Genomic DNA, 22,192 nt, shown 5'->3' with positions numbered 1-22,192 from the left:
AAGTGCAGCAAAAGCCAGTACTGATTACAGAGTACAGTAACACTTCGCTTAACATTGTAGTTATGTTCCTGAAAAATGTTACTTTAAGCGAATGATATTAAGTGAAACCCATTTCCCTATAAGAATTAATGTCAATAGGGGGGCAGGAGTTCGGTTCCAGGGAATTTTTTTTTGCCAGACAAAAGTCTATATTTTTATATACACATACATATATTATAGATATACAGACACACTCACTCAGTATAAGTTTTAAACAATTTAATCTGTACACAGCTATGATGATGTGAAGCTTGGTTGAGGTGGTGGAGTCAGAGGGTGGGATATTTCCCAGGGAATGCCTTACTGCTAAATGATGAACTAGCACTCAGCTGAGCCCTCAAGGGTTAAAACATGGTTGTTAATGTAGCCTCACATTCTACAAGGCAGCATGAATGGAGGAAGGGGAAACAGCATGGTAGAGAAAGACAGAGACACACACCCTGTGTGCGCGTGTGAAAGAGATGTGCATTGCCCCTTTAAGTATGTTGACCCCATGGTAAGTACACTGCCTTTTTAAGTAGATCAGCAAGTTTGAGACAGCAGCTGCTGCCAGCAAACTCCCGCCATCCTCCTGAGCTCCCATCCTGCTCTATGGAGATGGGGGCGGGGGGAGGGGGATACCCAGACCTTAGCACCCCTCTTCTCCACCCCCATCACAGCAAGCAGGATGCTCCCAGAAGCAGCCCTGAGGCAGAGGGAAGGAGCAGCACACACCAGTGGAGGAAGGGACAGCTGAACTACCTGGCAGTTGATAGCCTGCTGAGGGTTGTGGCACAGGGAACTTACAGGAGCAGGGAGCTAATAATGGGGTTTCTGGTCCACCTTGGTTCCAAGCCCCCCAGCGAGCTTCAACAGGCTGGTCTTTCTGCAAGCAGCAGACAAAGCAGGCTACTACCAAACAATGTTATAAGGGAGCATTGCACAACTTTAAACGAGCATGTTCTCTAACTGATCAGCAACATAACAATGATGACTGGGACAAATTTAAGTGAGGCGTTACTATACCTATGGTAGTCAGAATCCAGCAAAATACAATGAACAGTGTTCTAAGCAACCACCACTAAACAAAAAGAGTCTAGTTATTCAAAGGTCATGCAAAATTGTAGTTGACTATTGTATTTCTTCCCATCTTCATCAACTTGATATTTGATAATTTTTGCTTAAGCAGGTAAAAGCTGCACTCAGAAGATGAGCAGTTCCTCCTCCCAGATTTCTTCACCAATTTACTCTAAATTGAAAAACAACGTGTACTGGACAATATTTTCCAATGCTACCTTAAGAGTGGAAATTAAATGTTAGAGGCAGTGTCTGCTACAGATTTTATTGTGCTTTGCAGGAAACCTTCAAAATAGCCTCAAAGTAAAACCAAACATTACAAAACAATGTCTCTTTAGTATCTATAACATTGATTTGTAAAGGACATAAAACAACATTAAAAGTGAAAAAAAATGTGGATACAAAAAAATGTGTAAAGCCCTGTTCATAAATGCGCACGTAGCATTTCATACACATTTAAAGTTTGTTGGAAAAATACCAAATCCACAGGTCAATTACACAGTAAAATATTATGGACCCAGTTCTGTAGTTCTTACTCAGGGAAAACTTCCAGTGAATGCAACAGGAGCTGTGCCTGGACAAGGATTAAAGATCTGAGCTGACAGATACATAACCCACGTGCAAATAAATATTGCAGCTATGTGAGCACAGCATGCTGACTACAGCCATGCAATAATATAGTGGATATTCAATAAGCTACTCATACAAAAGTGACAAAACAGTTGAGAATGTCTTTTATGAGACACTAATTCAATCAACCACTCTGCTGTAGTTACAGCTTGTTGCAAAACCAAAAACCCTTTCTTCATACCCTCTCCCCTCCCTAATATCTCACAATCTTCCTGCTTGGCACTTTCTACATTATCCACCACAGTATTTCCTGTCAATAAGCCCCTGCTTATCTGTCACCTGTCTTAAAATAGCTAATAGATTTACACACACTCTATTATGCATCACCCTGTGGTTACCAAATAGAAATACTCAGGCCAAGATTTGCAGACGCAGACCCTGATTGTGGGTACTCAAGTTGGGACACCTCAGGTCCAGTTCTCAGAAGCGTTGAGCACCCAGGGTGCCAACTAATAAAGGAAACTGGTGCACTCTGAACAACTTTATAATGCAATGTAGAAATATACCCCCAAGATAAAGAATAGCTTGTCCCCTTTGCAAAGCAAAACTTGAACTTCAAAGAACACTTTCCTTCACTAACTCCCTTCCTAAACCACTAACAAGTATCAGGCCTCCTTCCGCTGTTTTATACTGTGCTGGGGCTGGTGCTAATTAATTAATTCCCCACAGCTGGGCCATCTCTGGATCTCTCTGCATGCAAGGCAGACAGCTGTGGTCTGCCCTCTAGCCAGAGAGAAAGAGGATTAAATCCTTCCCTGCTAACCAATGGACAGGTCTATATAAGCCATTACAGAGCTAATGTTGCTTTTTACTCACCACACTGAGTTTTTAAACTCGTGTTACCAAGAGAAAGGTAAAGATTTCAGAGTGAGTTTGGCCCAGGGTCATCCACTCCCTGGTTAGATGTCTAGCTACTGATTGTCGCCCATGCTAGCTGACCCTCCAGGGTATTTTGAAAATCATTGTACAGTGCAGCATCACTGAGGGGAGTTTACTGTGCTGTGTAATAACCTACATTAAACAAACAAAGAACCAGAAAGAGGGACAACAGCTTCTGTCTCCCCACAAAGACATGATGTCATGGGCCTGAAAACCTCACCATTTCCTGAATTTAATGCAAGAATCCCAGCCATCTGGCTATTACCCTAAAGCAAGACCAGTCATAGACATTGTAGGTCCAACTTCATTCCTGTGGGATAGTCAGTGACTACAGGGGGTTAGACAAGCTCTTTACACTTGTATTTTGCCATTTCACAAATGGGTTTGAATGCTGTTCTGAGGAATTGTCTCTGCTTTAATACTTAGATTACACAAAACCCACTTACCCAGCTGCATGTGCTTTGTTGCAAATGCTGGAATCCATCTATTTATTTACCCATCTATGTTTTTACATAGATGCCTATCACCATGGTGTCTGAGACCTACTTCAGGGGCTCGGGTGTTACAATATGGAGTATAGCAACACACCACCTTTAGGTACCAGGAAAGTCACAGAACAACACTGCAATCCACATAGCCTGAGTTAGGTACCTAAGCTCCCTCTGCAATGCATGGGGAGTGAGAGGCACCTTCGAATGAGCTCCACAAAAGCCAGTATGCTAGGCAGGGAGCCACCTAAGCTAGCTAATGGGAGATGCTGACAAAAGGCAGGTGCACTAACCCTCTCCCAGAAATAAGTGTCTATGTCCAGGCTGCTATCTCGCTAGTGATCCATAAATGGGAACCAGCTGCCTGGAGTCAGGCAGCTTGGGTCCCTACATTGTTTCTTGGGAGAATGAGTTGGGCACCTGCCTCAGCCCATGCAAAATAGTCATGGGCAGTACCTACCTCATAACTTCAGAGTACTTAGCTGTGGCATGAGAGAGCCAGGTTCAATTCCCCCTCACTCTGCCTGAGGAGAGAAAGGATTTGAACAGGGCTCACCCAGCATGTGAGACAGTGCGCTAACCACTGAGCCATAGGAGAAGTCTGCTGTAGGATTCTCTCCTGTTGAAGCTCTTACATGGTGGGTAACTAGTTAGAATCGCTGGAGCAGGGGAATTGAGTGCTCTAAATATCCATCTACAGAGCCATTTTCTCTCCCAAGGACTAAGTATTAAAAGTAGAACAGATTTCACAGGAGACATGGAGGGAGCCCTGCATCAGCATATCCCATAACTCAGTAGTCCAAGCACTCAGGTGGGAGATCTCTGTTCAAATCCTTTCTCCACTTTGAGCAAAGAAGGGAACTGAACCAAGATTGCCCACATACCAGTAAAGTGAGTCAACCACTGGGCTGAAAGTTAGCAGGCAGCAGTATCATCACCACCACTTTCCTCCAGCCAGAGTTTCAGTGAGACCCAATCCAGTAGGTAAGGTCTGAGCGTGCCTATTGGATCAAGTCCCGTAGGCAAGATAGGTGGAGGAGCACCTATCTTTCCTTGGTTCTTGGATTGCTTGGCCAGACACCAAGAGAGAGGCAACTACACCCGTGCCCAGGGAACTTTTGCTGCAAAATCAGGGGCTGAGCTTATTTAGGCACCTACAGGGTTAGGTGGAAGCTGAGTGGAGTTTTGGGGATCTCAGTGGCACCTAAACAAGGACCTAGAGGTGCCTGTGTGGGTTGAGGTGCCTAAGTCCCTTTGTGGATCTGGGCCTGAGCGCCTCCCGTGCTCCCAACACAACTTCTCTCACATGCTTCATTGGAGGGAGGTGAGCGTTACTAGCGGGCGGAGCAAGAGCAGGTGTTGCCTCAAGTCGACCATACACCGCAGCATCTAATCCTGCCTTCCCCAGCACACGCTCACACCTTCAGGGATGCACTCATTTCTCTACATTTGCTGTAAGTAACCTCCCGGCCTCCCACCCTCCCGCAAAGTGGTCATCACAATTAAGTGAAATAAGCAGAAATATTGCACAAGACACAAGGCAGGTATTTTTTTCTTTTCACTAAAGGGAATGATTGTCAGATGTCAGCCTTTCTAGCTCAAGCACATGGAGAAGGAACTGCTGATGTCCACACTGTCTCAGCTGGCAAGAGCTTGCTAACATTAGTTATAAGGGTTGCCTGTGGCCATGGTGTTGAGCCTAAGGGTGTAGGACATGTCTTCGTACACGGAATTTGCTTGCTTTTTCTTTCCTTCTTGGCAGTGTTTCTTGATCTGCAAAAAACAAAACAAAACAAACACTCAGGCAGCCATTCAGGTCTAGAGCTGGAGCAGAACCCCTGCCAGCGAGCTGTTCTCATCTCAGTGTGCAGGGAGTTACAAGCAGAGAAACCAAAACAGTCCTTCTCATAGTCCAAAGAGCAATAAGCAGAAAGGGCTGGGTTAATCCCCAAAATTCATACAGGCTCTTCCACCAGCAGCTCTTTAGAGGGCTGAAAGTATCAATGGCTCCTGCAGGTTTGGACAATTGTCTTCTAACTATTACAAGAGGAGACACGGCTTCCATAGGAGAGGCTCGCTGGCGTCACTGTACTGCAGCGCCTGGTAAACTCATTAGGAGGAGGCCCAGAGCAAGGCTTTCATCCAATCCCGTTCTGCAGTTTGAAGTGACTCTCCTAAATAAACATGCAGGGCATGGGAGGCGAGTGCATGTGTCAGTCACAGCCCATTTCCAAAGAGACTTCTCTGCACAAGGCATCTCAGGGAGCTTTATTGTCAGGATATGGCAGGGACACATGCCTGTGCTACCCTCTGACACTGGGCTTCTTCATGACCCTGATCTCCCCCAGAACACCGCAAGAAGGGGACACCCCTCTCGTCCATCCCCACAGGGGGCTTGTTGAGATTTCATTCTTCAGTAAGAAGGGCAACTGCAGAATGGTGGGACTTCAATGCAGTTACCACATCAAGGTCCAGGGGCGGGAGCGGGGCACGGCTCATGGTTTCCTCCTCCTCTCTAAGAAATTATTATCACATTACAATAGAGCCTGAAAACGAGCCTGGGGCTGTACAGATATTAAAGAAGCGGCAGTCCCTCCTTCAGCGATTTACAGTCTACATGTAGTCCTGACACCAGGAGATGTCAGCACACAAAGGGATGGAAGGACAAAGGGACAATAGAAGATACATATGGTCAGAGACGTTTATCATATTCATGTCTTATGGCTCCAAAATGTTTTATGTGCACAGCACTTTAACAGGCACTGTTGTGCTTAGAGATGACTCCTAGCTGCAGGGTCAGAAGTGCAGAAAACTTTGGGGCTGTGGCCGAATGACATACTTACATCTATGTGAGACAGAATGAGGTATCCCAGCGCAGAAACCGAGATCAAAACCATGAAGGAAAGGACATATGGCACCCAGGAAGCCATGTGGCACTCTGCCTGCTCCATTCCTGTGAGCGATTTATCAGAGGAGAAGCAGAATTATGATTTCATGTGAGGATCATGTTATGTCACTCTGCAGGGGAGAGAGTAGTGCCTTGTATTGTCTGGTACTGCAAAAATGTTTGTGGGAATTATCATCCTTTATGGAACAGAGCAGGTGGTTCCATGTATTTAAGTGGAAGCTGAAAGGGCAGAACAGAAGCAGTATATCAATAGAGGAACCAGCGAGAGACTGTGGGAATAAGTTGATCTAGGGGAGACGTCTATGTCATGCAGGTCTTTGAAAAGAGGTAATCAGAGCTCTGTTGGGCAATCTTGGCATCGGGAGCAGCACCCTGGGTGAATGTTACCAGTAGGAATAACGTTACCCATCTTGCTTTTTAAGAAAATGTGATGTCACCAGGATATAGTATAAAGGAATGAAAGGGTGACTCTGCCACCGGAAGGAACTGTGACATCACTTTCCCTTAAAACTACACTTGAAGGTCATGGTTCAAACTGCTCTGTTCCTTATAAGTCCCAAGGGAGGATGTGGGACCTGAGACCCAATACTTACCCATAGTATGAGTATCTGCTGCTGTATTTGTCTTGTTCTAGTGGTGGCAAGAAATTAACTGTGGGGAGGGATAACTCAGTGGTTTGAGCATTGCCTGCTAAACCCAGGGTTGTGAGGCTCTATCTTTGAGGGATCTGGGGCAAAATCAGCTCTTGGTCCTGCTAGTAAAGGCAGGGGGCTGGACTTGATCACAGCCTATGACAGCCAGCTCTATGAGATAGGTATATCTCAATTTATTTTTTTTTTAGCATTATTACTGACAAACAGGCGATATTTTAGCTTTGTGCAAGAGGCAAAGTTGTAGCACTGGAATCTAAGAGTCCTTAATACAACTCCCAAAAGGGACAGATTCCTCACAAATGCTTTAGACTTAATATTTTATGTAGGCACGCCTATCTGAGATCCTTCAGAGCTCCCCTGTTTAGACAGAGCTCTGTGTACTATGTGTTGGCTTTGAAGGACTGCAAGGTCCATGATGCAGTGGTGGGCAACCTCTGGGACCGGACTGCTGCAGAGGGCTGGGTCTAGGTGGAGGAGACACTGTTACAGAGCCCTGTTGTTCTTGCCGGGGTTGAAGACACACAAGCAGGGTTAAGACTAAACTGCAGCTGACAGCTTGTTAGCTCTGACTGAGCCCTCGCTCATGGGCTCTGTCTCCAACGCTAGGCACTGGGAGCAGAAGCGGGAAACTCAGTGAGGCAGCAGGTCTGAATTTGGCTTATGGACACTTGAGGAAAGAGCAAGTTACCCCTAGGCTATTGCTCTCTAATATAACAACCAGTACTGCTGGCTAATACTGTGCAACCTAAGCTGGTCACAGTACACAATTGCCTCACTCCTTGGTTTACCTGGACTGCCTTTGTGGTCCTTACAAAGTGCTGGCCTGAATTCCTGCTCACTCACCTGCACCTGCGCAAGAGAGGGCCCAGGACTATATAAGCTTAAGGCAAAGTGTGTGCTGAGGAATGGGGTGGATCTGGGTATAATGCCACATGAATGTTGGTTAGGTTTATGTTGCAATTTGTTGTTGAAAATTGCAGTCATTATCTGAGCGATGGCAGCAGCCCCTATTAATGTGGCATAGATATAACAACTTAACCTATCACAGTCTGTTGCATGTTCTATTGTGTGTTGTTAGGATAAGTGTTAAGTAGATTGTGTTGGGGATTTTTGGGGTGTTTATTGCCATTATTTACATTTTTGTTCCTGGAGGTGACCTAGCTATGCCCAAAGGTGTATATCAGGGGTTCTCAACTGGGATTGAGACCCCTCAGGGGGGCTGCGAGGTTACCACGTGGGGGGTTGTGAGCTGTCAGCCTCCACCCCAAACCTCGCTTTGCCTCCAGCATTTATAATGGTGTTAAATATACTAAAAAGTGTTTTTAATTTATAAAGGGGGGTCACACTCAGAGGTGTGCTATGTGAAAGGGGTCACCAGTATAAAAGTTTGATATCCACTGGTGTATACAGTGCCTGTCCAGGTGGAGGCACTGAAAACTATAAATATTCATAGGCATGAGAGGACTACTATGGATGGGTGACCAGAAGATTCCCACCTAATTCTCCACCTCAGCTAGGACAACCAGGATTTCCATTATCCTTAATGACCATAAACACCCAGACCACAAGTGAGAGTTGCCTACTCTCAAGTAACCTGGGAAAGAAATGAGGGTTACATTTAAAATTTTATGGCTGAACAGCAAATTTGGGAGGGAATAACAGTGGTGTCTGGAGCTATAAAACTGTGATGCCTTTATTTCCTGTGTATTGCCTGTTTACATGTCAAAGAAATCTGTTCAATGCAGAAAGAGCAACCATTTCACTTTCAGACTTGCTGCAGCCTGTTACACATGAGACACACACTGGACTCTCACATGGGGACTTTACTTTTGTTCTTTCTTATTGCCTTCAGCTCATATGGTATGTATGCATAACTGTAAGAAGATCCCTTCCTTCCATAAACCCATCCTTGGCTCTGCTAATATACTGAAACACATAACCATTCAGTTAATATTCTACACTTCCTCAGCCCTTTCAACTGAAAGGCCATTTGCCTTACACTTAAAAAAAAAATAGAAAAACATACAATACCTTTCACCACCAATATGGTGCCTTGGCTCGACACATAATTGGGCTCGAAATCTTCTAGAATGCTCTGTCTACAGACATATAGACCAGTGTCATTTTTCTGCAACCGGTGCAGCATTATCCTCACTTCTGTCTGGAGAAAGAAGGGCTGGATGCGGTCTTTGTAGTGAAAGTTTATGGTAAGTTTACTACCATTCTTTGTGATGTATAGCACTTCCATGGCATTTACAACTTCTCTTTTCAAATACATCCCTACTAGCATCCCCTTGGTAGTAATGGAACAGCTTATGTTGACCGACTCTCCTTCATTAACCAGGAGAACATCTGGCTTCTGTGTGACTTCTGCGTGCAGAGAGGAGGAAAGGAAAACATGTCATTATCATGCGGCTGACTGGGAACTGTTCGAGGCTAGAGGGAAGATGGCCTCGCTGTAGCAAACTCTTCCAATTACAAAACACCCCTCTGCTCCAGAGCCAAGTGTCTTTGCCATACTCTTTCTAACAGAGTATGTTGGCCCTTCAAGAGCAGGCATCATCCACCACTATTCACAGTTCCAGAGCTATATCAAGGGAATTCTGGGACTTGCCCTCAGGCCTGTAAATCTAACAGTGCCTGAACTACAAGGCTTGATGGGAGATGAAGCAGGATATAATAGGCCAAACCACTTTCTTAGTTTAAAAAGAGATCTGGCAGGGACAGGGAGTGTTTGGGAGTCTGCCCACAGGGAGACCTGAAGAGGAACAGCAGTGATTTTTAGGCACCTCCAAGCAAGAGCCTGAGAAGGGACAACAGCTATCTGGAACCCGTATAGCCTAGAGGTGGGACTTATGAACCCTCACACGAGAAGAAGAGGGTTATCTGCAAACCCTATTGATTGGGCTGTGGGGCTTCCCAGGGAGGAAGCTGTAGTCTAGGAAAGGCAAAGGACTATCTACAAGCCCAGAGGAGAGCCGTGGTATCCTGAGGAGGTGTGGGTGGATGGGGTCTCCTGTTGGGATATATTTTGGATAGTGATAAACCAAGGCTCGAGAGGGGAAGCTTTGAGATAGAACTTGAGTCATTTTGTGAGCAATTACAACAGATCCCTCCCCCCAGAAAGGAAACTGAGGCAGGGCTGCACATGGAGGACAGACGGGTAAGGTGCACCTTTACGTCCTATCTAAAAGTGAGAGGTGAACAAATTAGTCTCTATTAATAGCCACTTTCCTTCCCCTGACCATCTTGGAAGGTTATCTCCATTGCCTTTGCCGGTTTCCTGAAGCCACACTCTGGGGTGAACCTGGTCATTGGAATCAGAATCTAAATGTGTGAATGCATATCCAGACATTGCAGCATGCCTTCCCCTACAAATATGCTCACTTTCCTCACAGGACTTCCCTCCTCTACATCAGCAGGTCCGGGCTTCCATGCTTATCTTGGTTGTCTTCCAGGGGAAGACCCAGTGGCCTTCTGTCTCCCATCCAGTATCTTCAGGAGTTGCTCACTGATCTGCTTCCCTTCCTGTTTTGTTGGGAGCTGCCACTGGGCAGGTGAGGGGCCACGGATCTGACTTTAGATAAGTCGAGAGGATCCACTATTCCATGCAATGGACTGAAGTAGCAGCTGCAATGGAGTCGTTGTGATAGCTGCCCAGAGCCTTGGTCCTGTGTTGGGGTGTAGATTTCACCCCCAGGTACTCCAGCTAAATGCTTCGGTTTTCTGTGCTACCAGTGACTTTCATGCCATAATAATAAAATGTACAAAAGTAATCCACAGGAACTGTGTACTGCAGGCTTCAGATCAGTAATGAAGATTATAACCAAACACTTGGGAACACGGAGTGTGTGCTCCACTACATTTGAACAGTACTAAGTACCCTGATGGCATTCAGTAAAAAATAAAAAATTCAGTATTTCCCTAGTTTGTTTATGAGAAGGTCATGCAAGACAGTATCAAAAGCTTTACTAAAGTCAAGATATACCACATCTACCACTTCCCCCCTGCCCCATCCACAAGGCTTGTTACTCCGTCAAAGAAAGAGATCAGACTGGTTTGACACAATTTGTTCTTGACAAATCCAAGCTAACTGTTATTTATCACCTTATTATCTTCTAGGTGTTTGCAAATTGATTCCTTACTTATTTGCTCCATTATCTTTCTGGGCACAGAAGTTAAGCTGACTGGTCTGTAATTCCTCAAGTTGTACTCATTTCCCTCTGTATAGATGGGCACTATATTTGCTCTTTTCCAGTCTTCTGGAATCTCTCCTGTCTTCCATGACTTTTCAAAGATAATCGCTAATGGTTCAGATATCTCCTCAGTCAGCCCCTTGCATATTCTAGGATGCATTTCATCATTAGGCAAAGTGGCCCAAATTCTAATCAGAACAACAGCAGTGGAAAAATATATTCTGCACTTGTGGATGACACTCTTCAACCCATACCAATGGTTTCATTATTTCCATAATACAAATATGTTTCAAAGGGCGAAAGTTGAGGGGGAACTACAAAGATACAAGCAAAATAAGTGGCACTGACAATATGTGTGTGCTACAAAGTTCTTATACTATAACCACTGGATTGGACTGATCTGCAGAATTCATTCTTTGGCTCCAATGTATGCGGGTGACTTAGTTATCCCAAACTCTCAGTAAGAAATACTTCATCTCACAGCACCCCCACATTATCACATATTCCCTTTGTATGTATATACAGAGGTACTGCAGGGGAAGAAAAGCAACTGAATTTAAACTAATAAGTCATCTGTACAAAAATTATTTGTAGTTGTATGAGTCTTACTGTAACAAATGATCTGAAGAGTTAAAAAGTTTCCAAGAAATCTCTGTTAAACATTGTTGGGGTTTTATCCGTGTGGTTGCTGGCTGAAATATATCACCTGAAGTGTATTTTCTTTTGACTAAAATATACTATGACACATAAAACAATCCTACTGTAATTGAAATGGGCTGGGATATACCAAATTCAGACTCAGAAAATTTCAGAAAACTTCTGAAACTTTTGTTTCCTTTTAAACCAACCCACTTCTCCTGAGTCAGCGGTTGATAACCTTTATTAACACCCAGAGAGTACGTTTGCAGGAAATAACAATGTTATAAAGTCCTTCTCCAGATAAGTTTGGTTAAGAACGTCATGACTTTGCTTTCCATAACATAAAGGCCTTGCAAAAATATATGTGCAAATACCACAATTGCAGGTGTGTGTGCAAACAAATAACAAGGTAGGCTAGGGTTTATACCTATATATACACCGTGTGGTGGAGACCTGGTGGAATTTCATGGATAATAAGTTTTCTGTGAGAGTGATGAAAATGATGTGGCTCTATCTACGCTTGTAGCCAAATCATCTTCAATACCAGTTGAAAGGAATCCTAGGGGACCCATTGTTACTCCCCAGCCATTGTGAACAGCACGTAACTTGCCCAGATTAGAAGGACCCCAAGCCAAATTTGGATTTAACAGACTGAGTCATTGGAGCTACGATATTCCAAAACAAAGTTACAGCTTGAATCTTCACTACATACCTTTGTGGGCTGGGGTAACCTGGAAAAGCAGGAAGAGCAGAAACACAGCTGGAAGAGCAGGTATCCAGGGCATTTTCACAAACCTTTGGAGCTAGATTTCTGTGCTACTGTGTAAAATCCCACCCAACATCAAGTGAAGAAAGGTAGAGTTTGATGAGCTGTTTCTTGTGTAACGCTGAGCCAGTGACAGCTGACTGTTAACCACATCATTAACAACAAACAGAGTAGCACAAACACCACTGCATGAGATAGTTTTGAAAAAGTGCTGATGCGGAGGAAGAAACCCCAAGCATCGGTATTTGTAGGCGCAGTTTGGCCTTGCATTGAGCTCTCTTTACTCCCACTGAAGTTAGCTAGAGCACAGGTCCCCCTGCACCTCACCTCACAGGAGTGCTCAGAGCCAAGGGCCATGTTCCACCTTGCTGGAATAGGTGAGGCTCCACTGACTTCAGTGGGTCTTGCACCCACTTACACCAGGGCTGAATCCGGTTCAGTTTATTCTCACATCAGCTAATGTACAAGGTCAGATGGTTCACTCCACTTTCATTCCCACTCCTGCATTCTTTTCTATGTCTATTGCTGTTGTGACAAAGTCAGGCCGGACGGCTGCAGGAGGGTCTGAGGAAACAGGTATGTTAGTCCTAGAATGCTAAAGGCCCTTTTTCCGATAAGCTGGGAAGGGGTAACTTCAGGTCAATTAGAGACACCTGAGTCCAAATAAGGGTTGCCTGAACCTGTTAAAATCTCTCTCCTGGGGTGGGGGGTGGAGAGACAAACTGCTATAAGACAGAGGCAATAGGGAGATAGGCTTCCCCAGTTTGAGAGATGGGGCTCTTCCCCATAGGGGAGACACCTAAAACCCAGTGCCTGTTTAGGGGAAGGACTAACACCCCAGGGCCAGCAACAGGACAATGCCTGCACCAGAAATGGGGCCAGGGAAAGGTATTCCCCTTTTGCTTTAGTGCTTTATAGACATGTTCCCCTCTGTTTGGCAGAAGAGCACTCCTCAGGCCTGCCCCGAGGCCTACTGGGAAGGCTCTGAGAAACAAACCCTGAAGAGGAAAGACAGACATGCTCCAGAGTGGGGACTCATTTACCCCAGGCCCTGCCCCTTCCAGAGGAGGGCACGCTAAGCCTGGCATGGCAGAAGGGGTGTCTTGCCACACTGTACATGCAGGAAGACTGAGTTCTGGCAAGGTTATAAAACAGGGAAGTGTTTTTATTAAATCAGTATTTCACTAGAGAAATCCGCACTCATCGGCATGGACAAGAGGCAGATCTGGCACTAAGTAAAGACTAAAGCCACCTCCTGTCTGACAGCCCCTGCACTGTTAAGGAGTTTGAAAGTCTTGGGGCAGGAAAGCATCCAGCTGGAGCAGAGGGAAACAATCCCATAGTTGGGACTCACCTTCCAGATGATCTCATGATATCCTCTCGCACTGAGGATACCCCTCTGGGGAGCAGGCAGGGACCCCAGTAATTAGCAAGAGACAGACAATAGTAGTGGTGGATTTGATTATTAGAAATATAGATAGTTGGGTTTGTAATTACCGGGAGAACCACATAGTAAATTGCCTGCTGGGGGCAAAGGAGTGGACTTCACGAGACATCTGGATAGGCTTATAGGTAGTGCTGAGGAGGAACCAGTGGTCATGGTACATGTAGGTACCAGTGACACAGAGAAAAGTAGGACTGAGATCCTGGATGCCAAATTTAGGTGCTAGAGGAGAGGTTGAAGTCCAGGACTTCCATGGTAGCATTCTCTGAAATGCTTCTAGTTCCATGTGCAGGGCCAGATAGACAGGCAGAATTGTGGGGTCAATCTGTGGATGAGATGATGGTTTAGGGAGGAAGGATTTAGGTTTATTAGGAACTGGGGAACCTTTCGGAGAAGGAGTAGCCCATACAGGAAGAATGTGCTCCCTCCAAACCAAAATGGAACCAGATTGCTGTCATGTAAAATTTAAAAGTTTGTAGAGGATAATTCTTTAAACTAAGGAGTTGGAGAAAAGCTGACAAGTGCAGAAGAATATATAATTTGGGTGGAGACATCCCTTAGGGAAGAATTTATTAAAGGTGAGACTCTATATCCTCGTGTAGAGGAAAGGAAAGAAGTTGATAAAGTACAGATAGAAGCTAGCTACTGAGGAACAGTCAAACATAAGAAAGTCCCATTTAAATATACCACATGAAGGCAAACAACTAAATATTGACAAAATGTACAAGGGCTTGCTTACTTCCAAAAACTAGAAATCTAAATACTAAGATGGGTGAACTAGAGTGGCTGGCATTAAATGAAGACATTGATATAATTGTATCATGGAAACTTGGTGGAATGAAGATAATCAATGGGACATGGTAATACCAGGGTAAAAAATATATAGGACTGACACTTAGAGTAGGTCACGTTGGTTGAATGAGTGGCACTATATGTTTGAAAAAAAAGCAGAGCGTCAAATAAGGTGAAAATCTTAAATGGATACAACTATACCGCTGAATCACTATGGCTAGAAATGCCATGCTTGAATAATAAAATACAACAGGAATATACTATCCAGTTCACAATTAGGATGGTTATAGTGAAATGCTAAGTATGGGTAGAGAGGCTACAAAAGCAGATAGCGTAATAATAATGGGTGATTTCAACTATCCCCATAGTGATTGGGAACATGTCACCTCTGGATGTGATGCAGAGATAAAATTTCTAGACTCTACAAATGACTGCTTCTTGGAGCAGCTGGTCCTGGAACCCAGGAGCAGACAGCCAATTCTTGATTTAGTTCTAAGTGAAGCACAGGATCTGGTCCAGAAGGTAACTTTAGCTGAGCAACTTGGTAATAGGGACCATAATGTAATTAAATGCAACATACTGTAGAGGGGGAAATATTAAAAAAAATCACAGTAACATTTAATATTAAAAATGGGACCTACACAAGAATGAGGACACTAGTTGGAGGGAAATTAAAAAGAGCATTCACAAGGGTAAAATGCATGCAAGCACATGCAGACTACTTAACACCATAATAAAGGCTCAGACTAAACGTATACATCAAATCAAAAAAAACAGCTGGAGGACCAAAAGAATACCATCATGGCTAAATAGCACAGTAATGGAGACCATTCGAGGCAAAAAGACAGCCTTTAAAGTTTGGAAGTCAAATCCTAATAAGGAAAATAGGAAGGAGCACAGACTCTGGCAAGTAAACTGTAAAAGTACGATAAGGCAGGCCAAGAAAGCATTTGAGAGGCAACTTGCTATAGATGCAAAAACTAATAGTAAAAACTGTAAGTATATCAGAAGCAGGAAGCCTGCCAAACATATAGTACGGCCACTAGATAACAAAGGTATTCAAGGGGCACTCAAAGGCCACCACAGAAAAGCCAAATTCATAATTTGTATGGGCCTTTACTGCAGAGGATGAGGGGGAGATAACCAAAGAGAATAGCTTTGATGTGGGTAACAAATTTGAAATACTGATGTACACAAATTGATGTGTCAGTAGAAGAGGATTTAGAGCAAATCAGTAAGTTAAACAGTAGTAAGTTATCAGGACCAGATGGTGTTCACCCAAGAGTTCTGAAGGAAGTCAAATATGAAATTGCAGAACAACTAACTGTGGTATGTGACCTATCCCTGAAATCAGTATCTGAACCAGGTGACTGGATGGTAGCTAATTTAATGCTGATTTTTGAAAAGGGCTCTAGAGAATATTGTGGCAATTACAGGCTGGTAAACCTAATTTTAGTACTGGCAAATTGGTAGAAATTATAGTAAAGAACAGAATTATCAGACACACAGATGAACACAATTTATTGGGGAAGAATCAACACAGTTTTTATAAAGGGAAGTCATGCTTCACCAAATCCTCTGATGGAGTCAACAAGCAAGTGATAAGGCCGAGCCAGTCAATATAGCGTACTTGGATTTTCAGAAAGCCTTTGACATGGTCTCGCATCAAGAGTCTTAAGGAAACTAAGTAGCCATGGCCAAAGAGGGAAGGTCCTCTCATGGATCAGTAACTGGTTGAAAGACAGGAAACAATGGAGAGAGGTGAATAGTGGGGTCCCACAAGAATCTGTATTGGGATCCCATGCTGTTTAACATATTCATTAAAGATCTTGAAAATGGGGTGAACAGTGTTGTGGCAAAATTTTCAGATGATAACTAGCTTGAATAATTTTGTAAGTCCAAAGAGGACTGTGAGGGGATTTCACAAAACTGAATGTCTAGGCAACAAAATGGCAGTTGAAATTCAGTGTTTATATATTTGGCATATGCAATTCAGTCAAGCTAAACCGCAGTGGTCTTATCAATGACGTTCAAAGCACAAAGAGCTCCAGGAAGGTGAGTCTTTTTCATCCTCAACAATATCTGTCATGGTTTGTGGCTGCTCACACTGTCATAGTGGACTGTCTCTAAAATGCTAATGAAATTCTGCTGCAGCACAAATTCCATGTCTGGTACGAAACCTGTTCAGAAGCCTCCATTTTTTCGCAGTCAGTCAAACCCAGGCTGATGTTGAGTGGGGTCTGAGTCAAGATAATTATTTGTCACTTTTTCTGCAGACCATGAAGCTCACCATGTGTCCTCTACTGTAAATCTCTCGCCCAGTTAATTTGTCCACAGCAGACACTGTGAGGGCAGAAGACTATGTGGTGGATTAAACAAGTCTTTAATTAATGGTAAATGTGGCATATCATGCAATTTCATCACAAGCTTTGCTACTCTTTCCTCTCATTGAACACTGGGCAAAGCAATATTTCAGAGAATCGGTAATCATGATAGAGGAGTAGATTTAAGTGTGCCTGAAATAATACACATAATTCAACGATGATAAGTGAGAAGCGATGCACAGGAAAAAATAATCCCAACTATATAAACACAATACTGGTTCGGAGTTAGCTGTTATCACCCAAGTACAAGATCTTGGAGTCACCATGGATAGTTTGCTGAAAACTTCTGTTCAATGCACAGCAGCTGTCAAAAAACTCAACAGTATGTTAGGAACTATTAGGAAAGAGAGAGACAATAAGACAGAAAATACCATAATGCCATCATATACATTCATGTAAAAGCAGCAGAGAATCCTGTGGCACCTTATAGACTAACAGACGTTTTGGAGCGTGAGCTTTCGTGGGTGAATACCCACTTCGTCAGACGCAGACCTAGTCTATAAGGTGCCACAGGATTCTCTGCTGCTTTTACAGATCCAGACTAACACAGCTACCCCTCTGATACTTGATATATAAATTCATGATGTTCATGCCTTCAGTACTTTGTCTAGTTCTTGTCATTCCATCTCAAAAAGGATACAGTGGAACTGGAAAAGGTACAGAAATGGACAAAAAAGATAATCAAGGGTGGGGTGAATCCTACTCCTATCTCTTGTGCATGTAAGTCCAGATTTTTAAAGGTATTTAGCTTCTAAATCCCTTACAACTTGCAATGCTGAGTGGGACAAAAGCTAAGTTCCATTTTCAAAAATGACTGTGGCACTCATCTCATCTTACCTTTATTCCTGGCTATGTGGAAGAGGAAGGGTCCTTTTGGCAGCTTCTCATTTTCAAAATGCTCACATGCTCTGTGGCTTGCATTTTCGGGAGGGGGCTAGAGCTTCCACTGAAATTCAAGAGGAGCTGGGTACCTTGGTCTTTATGAAAGTACTAGCTTATGTGCAGAAGGTATGAAATCCCCCAGTGCTGATGGCCAGCCTAGGCCTCTGCCCCACTTAAATCCCATTGAAGACCTGTTTTGAAGACTTAAGGGTGCACAGACCTCATACTGGTCCTCCACATGGGGAATTTCACCCCTAAAGTGTGTATGGGTGACAGAAGTGTATCCCTCTGACACACCCTGGTACCCTCATATTGACCACTGTCATGTAATTAGGATATGTTCTGTACAAGGTATGCCTTGTGAGGTATCTTTCTAAAAGTCTTGATCTGCTAGACATTAATATCTCATTGGATTCTATGGGCTATCGTCGTATGTGAAGTTATAAAGTTTGGCTATGTATATATACATACATACATACAACTTCAATGTATACCCCAGATTAAGAAACACAGTAAAAGAATTAAAAAAGAGCCACCATGGCTTAACAACCATGTAAAAGAAGCAGGAGAGATAAAAAGACTTCCTCTAAAAACAGATAGGAGAGTGTCACTAGAGGAGGTTTTGGAATTAATTGATAAACTCAACATTAACAAGTCACGGACAGATGGCATTCACCCAAGCGTTCTGAGAGAACTCAAATTGTAAGTTGCGAACTATTAACTAAGGTTTGTAACCTGTCCTTTAAATTGGCTTGGTACCAAGACTGGAATTAGCTAATGTAACGCCAATATTTAAAAAGGCTAAGTGATCCCGGCAATTACAGACTGGTAAATCTAATGTCAGGTCCGGGCAAATTAGTCAAAACAATAGTGTAAGAATAAAATTGTCGACACATAGAAGCATAAACTGTTGAAGTATAGTTAACATGGTTTCTGTAAAGGAAATTTCTTCTATAATCTATTAGGTTCTTTGAAGGGGTCAACAACATGGGACAAGGGGGATCCATGGACATAATGTACTTAGATTTCCAGAAAGCTTTGACAAGTCCTCACCAAAGGCTCTTATATAAATTAGCTGTCATGGGATAAAAGGGAGTCCTTTCATGGATTGAGAGCTCGTTAAAAGACAGGGAACAAGTAGGAATATATGGTAATTCTCAGAATGAGAGTGGTAACTAATGGTGTTCCCCAGGGGTCGGTTTAGGACCAATCCTATTCAATTTATTCATAAATGATCTGGAGAAAGGATAAACAGTGAGGTGGCAAGTTTGCGGATATACTAAACTACTCAAGATAGTTAAGACCAAACAAGTGAAGAACTTCAAAAAGATCTCACAAAACTAATAGTGGGCAACAAAAGGCAAATGAAATTAATGTGGATAAATGTAAAGTAATGCACATTGGAAAAAATAACCCAACATACATACAATATATGGGGGCTAATTTAGCTAAAAGGAGTCAGGAAAAAAATCTTGGCATCATGTGGATAGTTCTCTGAAGAGCCATGCAGTGCGCAGAGGCGGTCAAAAAGCAAACAGGATGTTAGAATCATTAAAAAGGGATAGAGAATAAAACTGAGAATATATTATTGCCCTTATATAATCAAGGTATGCCCACATCTCGAATACTATGTACAGATGTGGTCTCCTCACCTCAAAAAATATTCTAGCACTAGAAAAGTTCAGAAAGGGCAACTAAATGATTAGGAGTTGGAAGGTCCCATATGAGGAAAGATAAAAGGCTACCTCTTCAGCTTGGAAAAGAGAGACTAAGGGGGATAGATAGAGGTATATAAATTATGAGCGATGGGAGAAAGTGGATAAGGAAAAGGTATTTACTTATTCCATAATACAAGAACTAGGGGTCACAAATAATTATAGGTAGCAGGTTGAAAACAAATAAAGAGAAGTTCTTCTTCACGCAGCGCACAATCAGCTGTGGAACTCCTACCTGAGGAGGTGTGAAGGCTGGACTATAACAATGTTAAAAGGGAACGGATAAATTCATGTGGCTAAGTCATAAATGGCTATTAGCAGAGGGTAAAATGGTTCCCTAGCCTCTTTCATCAGAGTATGAATGATGACAGGAGATCACTTGATCATTGTCTGTTAGGTTCACTCCTCTGGAGCACCTGGCTTTGCCACTGTCGGTAGACAGATACTGGGCTAGATGGACCTTTGTCTGACCGGTACGGTGTTCTTATGTCTTATGTGTGACTGAAACATGTGTAGGTTGAAATACCACAAAGAGCCTTTCAGGCACACAGTAAAAGGCAAACGACTGTAATCTTATTGAGGAAATGCCACACAAAAGGATTACCCAGGAACAGTTACATAGAAACCTCTCAGAATAGCACCACCAATGGGAACTGTTTGACCCATGTCAAACAAAGAGCTTTCCAGCAAGTGGGAAGAAGATAAAAGGGGAATGACAGCATGATGTTACTTCACTATCCTACATAAACACCTGAAAGCATCTGAGGAACAAAAACTGAACTGTGGGGGTGATAGGCCAGGCTAGGGATTTCTAGTCTGTGTATGACAACCTGGAAAGCCAAGCTGCGAAGCAAAGGCAGCTGTATCTTAAGAATCTGCCAGCATTTATCACTCAGGATGCAAGTTTGCTAATCATATCTACCTATCTAATATTTAAGCCGTTTGCATTTTTTGTTATTGCTGATAATCTGCTTTGATCTGTTTCTGTTCCTTATAATCATTAAATCTACCTTTTTAGTTAATAAATTTATTGTTTAGTCTAAAACATGTGTGAAATCTAATGGGCAGAAATTTGCGTATCTCCTCCACATAAGGGAGGGGTGATTTACTTGAGCTTACACTGTACAGTTCCCGGTGCAGTGCAAGATGGTATAATTTTGATTTACCCTTCAAAGAGGGTGCCTTGGGTAACTGGCAGTTTCTTAGCTGATCTTCCCACAACAGAGCTATCTCAGCATCTGTGTGAAGCTGTAGCTTTGGGTGTCCCTACCTGTATGTGTACTGGAGGGGTTGAGGCGTCACAGCAGTACAGTTAAAGGTACCAGGCGGGCTCAGTGTTACCCAGTTCCAATTAGCACTTCATAAACAGATAGCTAAGGGTTAATGTTTCTTTTACCTGATAAGGTTAACAAAGGAACCAAACATCTGACAGAGACCAATCAGGAAACTGGATTTTTAAAGTCAGGGAGGAATTTCTGGGCTCTGGTTTTTGTTTATCTCTCAGCTATCATAAGCCTCTTTCGCAAATCTGCCTTAGTCCAAAATCTGGTGCTTAGTATAGACTCCAAGCTTATTCACAGCTTGATCTTATCTCACTGACCATTCCTAGTACACCGATGCATCTGAGCGTGTATAGGAGCAGTTCTTATGCAGAAAGGACCGGATCACAACTTCCATCCTGTCATCTCTCTCAGCAAGAAACTATCGCAGAGGAAAGCCACTGGTCAGTCAGTGAAAAGAATGCTGATCATTGTGTACAGCCTGGAAAAGTACACCATATGTTGGAATGGTGTTCCAGCTACAAACGACCATGCTGCGCTAAAGTGGCTTCAACAGCAAAGGGAACACAACAAACTTCTTCGTTGAGTTTAGCTCTCCAAGATTTTTATTTGAAATCAACACATTTCAGAGCTTCTAACAAAGTACTGATGCACTCTCTGTTGAGAGTTTCCGGAAGACACTGGTTAAAACTTCCTATAAGATGTAGAAGTCCTGTATTGCATACTTAGTAGTTATGTAAAGTGCATTGTTGTATTAATTCTGTTAGTTTAAAGTTTAGGAGAAATCACACAGTGAAGTCCCACGTCTGTGATTTGGGGTGTCATAAAATAGATAGCTAAGGTTAATGTTTCTTTTACTGTAAGGTAACAAAGAACCAAACATCTGACAAGAGACCAATCAGGAAACTGATTTTAAAAGTCAGGAAGAATTTCTGATCTGGGTCTTTGTTATCTCTCAGCTTGAAGCTCTGTTCTTTTCTAATCTCTGTCCAACTTGTAAGTAAGTAGAAAACAATATAGCTTAGTGTTTGGGTGTATTACATGTGTGTAACTCTGATATGTTCAAATTGGATATCTTTTTGAATCAGACTGGTATTCATATTTTCTTATAAGCAATAGCCCTGTATTTGTCATCTTATGCAGAGATAATTTGATGTTTGTTTTCTTTTTTATTAAAGCTTCTTAAAACCTGTTGAGTTATTCTCTGGTTAAGGAGAAAGGAAGACAGAGGGAGGGAAACTACACTCTGTGTTTAACTCTCTAGTGTCCAGGCGGAAAAGCTACGGGGAAAGAGAGAGAATCTTTTCTGTTTCCTTGTATTTTGTTGTCTCTTTGTGGAAGAAAGGAGACATGTTCTTGTATGTTGATAACGAGATTGCATCAATACTCTCAGTTATCCCAGAGAAAAGTCTGGGATGGGAGAGGGAGGGGATAGGGAGTG

The 22,192-nt window shown here is 43.0% G+C and overlaps 1 protein-coding gene across 1 annotated transcript; it reads right to left on the bottom strand.

Annotated features, from left to right (window-relative positions):
• Positions 1–243: 243 nt before the first annotated feature.
• Positions 244–12,372, bottom strand: CD7 (CD7 molecule). The gene is made up of 4 exons (XM_032792782.2): positions 12,201–12,372; positions 8,685–9,023; positions 5,936–6,045; positions 244–4,865 (listed from the first exon to the last, which is right to left on the bottom strand). The coding sequence occupies exons 1-4, from the start codon at positions 12,271–12,273 to the stop codon at positions 4,755–4,757; spliced, it is 633 nt and encodes a 210-aa protein (XP_032648673.1). The 5' UTR covers positions 12,274–12,372; the 3' UTR covers positions 244–4,754.
• Positions 12,373–22,192: the final 9,820 nt, after the last annotated feature.

Source organism: Chelonoidis abingdonii, chromosome 13 (assembly GCF_003597395.2).
Source record: "Chelonoidis abingdonii isolate Lonesome George chromosome 13, CheloAbing_2.0, whole genome shotgun sequence".
Classification (NCBI taxonomy): Eukaryota; Metazoa; Chordata; order Testudines; family Testudinidae; genus Chelonoidis; species Chelonoidis abingdonii.
The sequence above is the reverse complement of the archived record's forward strand: the minus strand, read 5'-3'. Positions and strand labels throughout refer to the sequence as shown.